Below are 8,505 nucleotides of genomic sequence, written 5' to 3' on the forward strand. Positions count from 1 at the left end.
CTTTTCTTAATTTGAATGTCCTATCACTTTAATATTTGTTCACTTTGAACTGTAAGTCAGCCTGATCGATATCAATGACTCTTGCCTGGCTTCTGTGCTCCACATGATCAGAACAGTCTCTTCGCTCTGCGTTAGCAATGCGTGGGTGTTCGGTTCATCACTAGCTACTCGATTTTTATTTTTCAAGCCGCAAAACAATGGCGTTGAACAGTAAAAGTAAAGATGCTGCTTTTGATTTTTTAATTTGTTTGCTGTTTTTGCAAGCCAAAAGTAGTACTGAATGCCAGGTTTCGTGGTGTGTGTGTGTGTTTAGGACGACAGAAGGGATAGGGCTCTGTTAATGAGACCGCTCTCCTAGGATGCCCAGGGACCTGGTTTTTAATAATCTGGCATCCTGCATCCAACTGGCTCCACAGACGATCAATTAAAAGAGAGAACTGGTTTAAATACGGCCAGCCATGCGAAGGAACAGACTGTAGCAACACGGCACTCTTCTCCCAGCCCGGCGTTTTTAACTTGATTCCAAGAACAGGTGGAGGGCTGGGTGCAATTAAATTAGGCTTCTGTCTTGCTTTTCCAGAGAGGGGAGGGAAAGAGGACGTGGTTTGTCGCAAATACTAGACCGCTCTCCAGTGGCTTGGGTTTGTCATTCACGGGGTGAAATCTCCAGAAGGCATCAGAGATGGGAAAGTTGTATAGCAGTTTTCCCCGTTGCAGATTTTACTGTGAGGCCTGATTTTCGCCACACTGCAAGAGGCGACAAGCTCAGATATATTTTCTTCAACTCCTAGTAAAACTAGGAGTGGATCGAACAGCAGTGCACCCTGGTGTGACTCTCCTCCTTTGCATGCATGGATGGAAAGACTCCCGCTGCATAGCAGGTTGATCCATGCCTGGTTTTGCTAGGAGTTTAAGAGCTTGCTGCCTGTACACATTGTGTCTAATCAAGCTTTGCAGAAAGGAAAACCTGGAATGGGTTCAGCTGCTATGCAATAGGAGTCTTCCACCCCTGGCCTGTGCACATCCCTATTCAGGCTGGCGTGTGGGCCCAGAAAAATCCGTTATCCCCTCTTTTGTGTGACCCGGGCGCAGCTCGAAGCACAGCCAGCCACGAGACAGCATTGATCACAGCCTCTTGATTGCACTGTCCCGCAGAGGCATTGATCAGTTACATCGCTGCCCAGCACATGGCTTAAGAGACTGGCACTGCCACGAGAGAGCCCGAGGGGGGTGGGAAAGCAGGGAGCACAACAGCAAAGCGCATCGTAGCCTGTTATGAACTGCCTCGGGCTGGGTTGAATGACGCGCGCTGCACAAGAGCAGGAAAATTTTAAAATCCTGCATGCAGAGACTTCCCAAGTCATTTGTAAAGTCTGCTCAGCCTAGTGTGAAACTCTCCCCCAGATGGGAGAGTAGAATAAGGTGGCTGTTGTAATGATACCAGATCTTGGCATTGTCATTGAGAGAGTGGTTATTGGAACGCACAGAAATCTTTATTTTTTGTCAAAGTCCTCAGTGCAGGGGTGCAAATGCTGCTGTGCAGAGTTTTCAGGCTTTACTGCTACCAGCTTGATTAGACAACGAGAACAGGGGAGTGAGAGAGAGAGAAACAGACACAGTGCAATTCATTATTCAAGCAAATCCACACGAGCTTTGCCCCGCGCAAGAGAAACGGACCTTTCAGATTGCTTTACAAGATTTTTATCCGGGAGTCTGATTTTGTGCGACCAGTGTTATTGAAACTAGAAGAGAGCGAGTCAAGCAGACCAGCGTTTTGGGCTCTAGTGCCTTGAGTGTAGTTTTTTTGAAAGCCCTTCTGTAACGCGACAAAGGTTTGTCAAATTGCAGTGGAGCAGCGTGAAGCTCGTAACAAATGAAATTCGTTTCTTGCCCAGGCGAGACCATCGCGATCAGGCTAATGTCTCCAATTCCCTTGCGGGGGAAAGCAGACTTGCAGCGTCGGCGTTCTGTGCAAACAACTGAACATCTCATTTTATTTCTGCTGTGGTAGGGAGAGCGGCTATCGGAGCGTTCCCCTAGGAGGCGGGGGGGACCCTTGTGAAAGTTTTCCCATTTTTAAATAAAAGCTTAGTAAATAGTTTCTGATCAGTAACAGCTTTGCTGGTCATGCATGAGGTTCAGGACCCCTCTCTGCTGGAGTCTGGGTGCTGTTTTCATGTTGTGTAATGATTTAAAATCACAGCGTTTTGATTGAACACAGGGAGACTCTTCCTGCCTGATTCTCATATAAGCCTCTGAGCTACAGCTGCTTGCCAGTGCGGTCATTTCTCATAGCTGTCCCCTGTGTATTTGCCATTGCATCTCTCCTCTTTGCTTCTCCACTTTCTATATTAATAATCCGAGATGCGCTGCATCAACTGCATTGAATCTCTCTCCCCTCTCTCCCCAGACGAACATTCCCTTCCTCCAGAACGTCCTCAGCAACGACCAGTTCCTGCACGACACAGTGGACACCCAGTTCATTGACGAGAACCCGGACCTGTTCAACCTGAAGCCGGTCCAGAACCGGGCCCAGAAGCTGCTCCACTACCTGGGTACGTGTGCCATTTGAATCTGGGCCAGTGTTCTCTTCCAGACAGCTTCGCTTCCATTAACGCTCTCCTGTTGTGTCCTGTATTGGGTTAACTATTTATGCATCTGTCCGCTGGTGTGCAGTGATCTACTAGAACCAAGCCTTCGTCCTCGTCACGGTCCGAGGTCCAACTAATACATTACAAGCTGATTTATACTGAGCTTGACATTTTTATGCTGTTAGAAGCGATGTTGCTCTAGGCGTTCTGTTAATTATTTTACATTGTACTGTTCTGGTCATGCTTGGGTGCATGTGGAAGGATTGCAATAAACAGCATGTCTTGACAATTTTTAGCAGAGTATTGAGCCTCCCTTTCTCTGATCAGTCGCTCTTTGTTTTTCCTTCACGCTGGGGGGGGGGGGGGGGGAATGCGCAAGCGCGTTAAGTCTTGTTCTGTTGGCAAGATACCAACACTGGGTCAGGGCGCCGGTCGATCAGAGCTGAGCTGCGCACCCACTCGCACACGAGAGCTTGTGTTTTAGTCTCTCGCTCCCTGTTTTTGTGTTTCCAGGTCATGTGATGGTGAATGGGCCCACCACCCCCATTCCAGTCAAGGCGAAAGCGTCCGCTGTTGACCCAGTGGTTCCTCTGAGCCCCCTGGGTGAGTAGAGATGGGAACAGATGTTGCATGTTTTATTTTTTTGTCACTGTAGTAAGCCAACAGTAATCCTAGACATGTCTTATTTTTGTAATTTTACCTTTTTTAATTTAAATTTTACCCCCCCCCCCCCCCCCCCGTCTCCAAGACACTTTGGATAGAAGCATTCTTCTAAGACATTTTTTTGGACGGGGAACGAACGGTTTGTCTTCTGCTTGTGTCCCTGGCAGGAGACCCACCGAAGGGCTTGAGGGACGTTCTCCTCAGGGAGGGTCCGGAAGGGTTTGCCCGGGCCGTGCGGAGGAACAAGGGACTGCTGTTGATGGACACCACCTTCCGGGACGCCCACCAATCCCTGCTGGCCACCCGCGTGCGAACCCACGACCTGAAGCCCATCGCACCCTTCGTCTCACACAACTTCAGCAATCTGTTCAGCATGGAGAACTGGGGAGGTAGGCTAGCATCGCTAACACCGTGCGACCCCCCCCGTCTCTGTGGGTTTGAGATCATGCAGCAAAACTGAAGGACCTCGTCACTGGATCCTCTGCTAATGTTATTTCAGCACTACTGTGATCCTAACTGCGTCCTATTTCATATTGCATTTATATTAGTGTGATTTGCACTTGCTGTAAAGTACACATATTTAAATATGAAGCTTGCATTGTAACCCTGTACTGCCCTGTAACACCTGTGTGTCTCACAGGATAAAGGCGTCTGCCAAATAAAAAATAGAAATATTGGCAGGAAGGAGTCTGCAAAACTCCGATAGACAGCGGCTCAGATTAGTGCTGTCTGGGTTTACATCCAGAATGTGTGATTTTTGAGTTTAACTGCACCTGCTGATCTAGAATTGAAACCTTCTGTACATATTTAACTAACTAACTCGCACTTAATCATTCTCTTTCCCTCCCTTCCCCTCTTTCATAATCTCTCCCTCTCTGTGTCTCTTCCTCTCCCTCTCCTCCAGGTGCTACCTTCGATGTGTCGATGCGCTTCCTGTACGAATGCCCGTGGCGACGGCTGCAGGAGCTGCGCTGCCTCGTTCCCAACATCCCGTTCCAGATGCTGCTGAGGGGCGCCAACGCGGTGGGGTACACCAACTACCCCGACAACGCCGTCTTCAAGTGAGAGCCAAGGGGTCGTCCTCCCCGCTTTTAATTAACCCTCCGAGACGATCAGACGTCTGTGGTGTGATTCCTTTAAACCCAGCAGACGGCATCCTTTTTGAAGCCAAGTGGTTGTGATTTTGATTCGTATTTTATTGGGCGCTAGTCTCTGGTTTGTCTCCGGTTCTTTTGGGTAGAATATTGTTTTGTCTGACTCTAGTCTCTGTTTTGTCCCAGGTTCTGCGAGGTGGCGAAGGAGAATGGGATGGACATCTTCCGTGTGTTCGACTCTCTCAACTACCTTCCCAACATGATCCTGGGCATGGAGGCTGCAGGCCAGGCCGGGGGGGTGGTAGAGGCTGCCATCTCCTACACGGGCGACGTGTCCGACCCCAGCCGCACCAAGTACTCCCTCGAATACTACATCAAACTGGCCGAGGAGCTTGTGAAGGCTGGAACGCACATCCTCTGCATCAAGGTGAAGAGCTGCCTCCTGTTTTTAAAACTGCTGGTTTCGTGTGCCAAAGTTACAAAACCTTCAAGTGTTGGATCTGTCGCGATTTTCGGATCGGTTCGTTTTGTTTAGTAGTGTTATTCTCACAGAGTGGTGAGGGGATGGAATGGGTGACCTGGATGAGCCTAGATCCTTTTAAGACCAGACAAAGTGTCGGCGTCAGTCAGCTGCTAGGAACCGGTCAAGCGTTGACAGGCTGAGCACTTCCTTCCTACAGCTGTTGCCAAAAGTTTAGCTTCATCTAGAGGCAAATAAATTAGCAAAACTACATACATTTTTGGATTGACAATTAAAATAATCATATAGATTTTTTTTAACATGTAATCAAACTACAGAGCGATATCACCAGTCTAAGTGAAGCCATAATATTATTTCATACTTGATTTAAGTATATGGAAAACTACAAAGCAATGTGTAGTTCAATATGTTAACATTATCCAGCAGGTTTCATTCGACTGTGAACAAAATTAGTTCATTTTATTGTGGGGAGGGGATGGAAAACTTTTGGCCAGATGTTCTCCTGATTCCCTCCTCGCTCTCTCAGGACATGGCTGGGCTGCTGAAGCCCAACGCCTCTGCCCTGCTCATCGGAGCGCTGCGGGATCGTTTCCCGGACCTGCCCATCCACGTGCACACCCACGACACGGCCGGGGCGGGCGTGGCCTCCATGCTGGCGTGCGCGCAGGCTGGCGCCGACATCGTGGACGTGGCCGTGGACTCCATGTCGGGGATGACGTCCCAGCCCAGCATGGGCGCCATCGTGGCCTGCACCAAGGGAACGGACCAGGAAACTGGTAAGGATCGCTCGTTCTGGGAGCCTGCAAAATACCCTAAAAAAAAATGGATCTCCGCCCCACTCAATCACGGCTGGTCCTAAACCTGAAAGTGATGAGACCTGTTGTATAATTAATTAGCTTTCATGGTGTTCCAATGAAGAAACCCATCCACTCACATACTGCAATAGGTGAATGATATGATAGCATTGTGAGACAAACGCTGAACGGGAGGAAGCCTCATTTTATAACCTTGCTTTCTGCTGTTGGAGTAATTCGTGCACTTTTGAGAAGCATTTGTTTTGTCCTACTGGGATATACAGGTGTGTGTGTAAGATCTATAGTGCTGTAGATCAAAAAAGCCCCAAGATACAGTGTAAAAATGTGTGTGTTTTTGTGGGCGTACGGGTAAGAGCTGAAAAAAGAAATGAGGCAAAAATCTGTCAACGCTCTCCGAAAATATATATATATATTTATTATTTCTTTACAAATCTGCCATGTTTAGGCAATCTTGCCTAAACCCCAAAATAGAAACCGCCGAAAATGCATGGGCTTGTCTGTTCAAGTAAAGTTTAGGAAAATGACAACCTTTCTCACTTAGCAGCCGAGATCGCGTGCAAAAATCCATCCTCTAACCCCCTATACCCCACGTATTTATTATTGCACCTTATTTTCTGATTTTTTTAAAGTATAAATGAACTACTCCTCTGGCAAATAAGGTGTGCAGTAAGCACTTAATCAGACAAGACCCAGACAGACCAGCGAGGAAGAAATGGATTTGTCCTGCTCTCTGCTGAGAATTAAATGAAAATCACAACCTGACAATTGCTTGTAGCGAAATAGCCTGATCCCTAATTTTACAGCAGAGAGGAAGCTAGGAGGAGGATGAGGCAATCTCCCGCTGGCTGGTGCTGTCGCATCAAAGCTGGAAGATCGCTCTGCGGCTTGGAAGCCTCCTGTCCCTACACCCAACAAATCAAAACCCTTCTGTCGCCCCTTTGATCTTGGGAATTTATCTTCTCAGGCTAGCCTTTCCAGACTCTTTCGGGATTACAGTAGTGATTCGGGATTATAATTCTAACCAATTGTCCAATTAACTTTTGTTATCCTTGCCTCCCGTTTTTCATTGTGGTGATGGTCGTACAGTATTTCATTTAGTACGGTATTGTCAGTTTTTCGTTAAGTATATGGGGGGGAAACTACAAAGCAGTCTAATTCAATACGGTAACATTAAATGAGTTCATTCGATAGGGCAGTGCTCCCCAACCCTGGTCCTGGGGGGGGACACCCTGCGTCTGCCAGTTTTCATTCCAACTGATCTCTCAATTAACGACACCCCTTAATTTAGATTTGCTTAATTAGACCCTTTTTAATCTTTTTTTCAGCTCTTTCAAGAGTTGCAACGTTCAGGTTACTTTTTATAAAATGCTAACTTGAAATCCGCAACTGGTTTTAAGAGCTGAAAACACAGGTCTAATTTGAGCAAAGGATCAGCTCGGCGAAGGGTCTGGTTCGGTAATTATTGAGAGCTCGGTTGGAACGGAGACCAGCAGACACGGCAGGGCTGGGTGATGCAGTAAAGCTGCAGAGGACTCTTCAGTATTTCCCCCCTGTGCTCTGCAGGCATCTCCCTGGAGAAGGTGTTTGATTACAGTGAATACTGGGAGGTGACTCGCGGTCTGTACGCCGCCTTCGACTGCACGGCGACCATGAAGTCGGGCAACGCCGACGTTTACGAGAACGAGATTCCAGGAGGGCAGTACACCAACCTGCACTTCCAGGCTCACAGCATGGGGCTGGGGAACAAGTTCAAGCAGGTCAAGAAGTCCTATGCCGAGGCCAACAAGCTGCTGGGAGATCTGATCAAGGTGAGCGGCAGGCTGGGGGGGACTCCTCCCCTCCGCTAGCCAATTACTTCAGTTAATGGGAAACCTGCTGGTGTGGCCACTGCTATGGGGGTAACGGCTCTGTTTTTAGAATTGAGATGTTTAGCAGAGGCTTTTATCCAAAGAGACTTAGACTAGCGAGGTGAACTGTGCATCATCAACTGCTGCTGTTTGCAAAGTCTCTTAGAGTAAGACCTTGTTTTACGTTGCATTAAACACGGAATGAACTGCTTTTGTTACACTACGAGACCTGTGATTCAAATTAAGTTTTTTTAGTTACCAATACCCACGTTCCATTTTGCATTGAATGCTCTTGCTTAGCTAAAATATGTGCCACTAGTGTTGAGAGAGAGAGAGGCAATCGAGCAAGTTACCTTCACCCCTTTAGAGACCGCCTCACTGCCCCATAAAATAGGCATGGATTCTGACCTATAAAAAATGATTGCTTTTTTTTTTAATAGGAAAACCCATGGCTGATTGAAATGCATATTCTAGCACTCCAGATCACACCTCCTCTTTCACTTGTACCCTTTGACACGGATGCAATTGTAAAAGGAGTAGCTTAAACAGACGCACTCTCACACAGAGAGAGAGATGCTACATTAATTTGGCTATTAAGTGTGAAATTACCTAAATTGACCTCTGCCAGACAGAAGCTGGGAGCTGTGTCTGTCTGCAGGGAAGGGGGAGTGGGAGGGCTTGTGTTTCTTGGGAAATCCTGTTGCCGCCAATCATGTGGCTTCTAGGATACTGTTCAGGATACAGAGTCAACATTGGCAGGGTTTCAGAGTAATGCAATAAGACGCTCAAAGTTGATACCTTTAGCATGGGAAAGTCGTCTTTTTCGGCTCCTGCGAACGTTTTCCCATCGTGATCTCACTTCCTGTGCTATGGGCAATGGGGTGGGAGGGGCCTCCCTAGTCGCTTGACCTTGGCGGCAGGTGGGGTCCGATTTAGCTGTCGCACAAGAAGTAGGTAAACTCCTAGTTTTACAAGGAAAACAAAACCACTGCCCATCTGAACTGGAGTAAAACT

At 47.6% G+C, this 8,505-nt stretch overlaps 1 protein-coding gene across 1 annotated transcript in view; it reads left to right on the forward strand.

The window, feature by feature from the left end:
- LOC121310097 (pyruvate carboxylase, mitochondrial-like) overlaps nucleotides 1–7,506 on the forward strand; it is a 70,742-nt gene extending 63,236 nt beyond the window's left edge. The window contains exons 10-16 of the mRNA XM_041243349.1: nucleotides 2,411–2,555; nucleotides 3,105–3,194; nucleotides 3,422–3,643; nucleotides 4,159–4,315; nucleotides 4,535–4,775; nucleotides 5,356–5,605; nucleotides 7,208–7,506. Of these exons, the coding sequence (XP_041099283.1) occupies nucleotides 2,411–2,555; nucleotides 3,105–3,194; nucleotides 3,422–3,643; nucleotides 4,159–4,315; nucleotides 4,535–4,775; nucleotides 5,356–5,605; nucleotides 7,208–7,491 (1,389 nt within the window). The 3' untranslated portion in view covers nucleotides 7,492–7,506. The remainder of the gene's footprint in view (nucleotides 1–2,410; nucleotides 2,556–3,104; nucleotides 3,195–3,421; nucleotides 3,644–4,158; nucleotides 4,316–4,534; nucleotides 4,776–5,355; nucleotides 5,606–7,207) is intronic.
- The last annotated feature ends 999 nt before the right edge of the window (nucleotides 7,507–8,505 follow it).

The sequence above is a fragment of the Polyodon spathula genome, unplaced genomic scaffold (assembly GCF_017654505.1).
Source record: "Polyodon spathula isolate WHYD16114869_AA unplaced genomic scaffold, ASM1765450v1 scaffolds_1727, whole genome shotgun sequence".
In the NCBI taxonomy this organism is placed as follows: Eukaryota; Metazoa; Chordata; class Actinopteri; order Acipenseriformes; family Polyodontidae; genus Polyodon; species Polyodon spathula.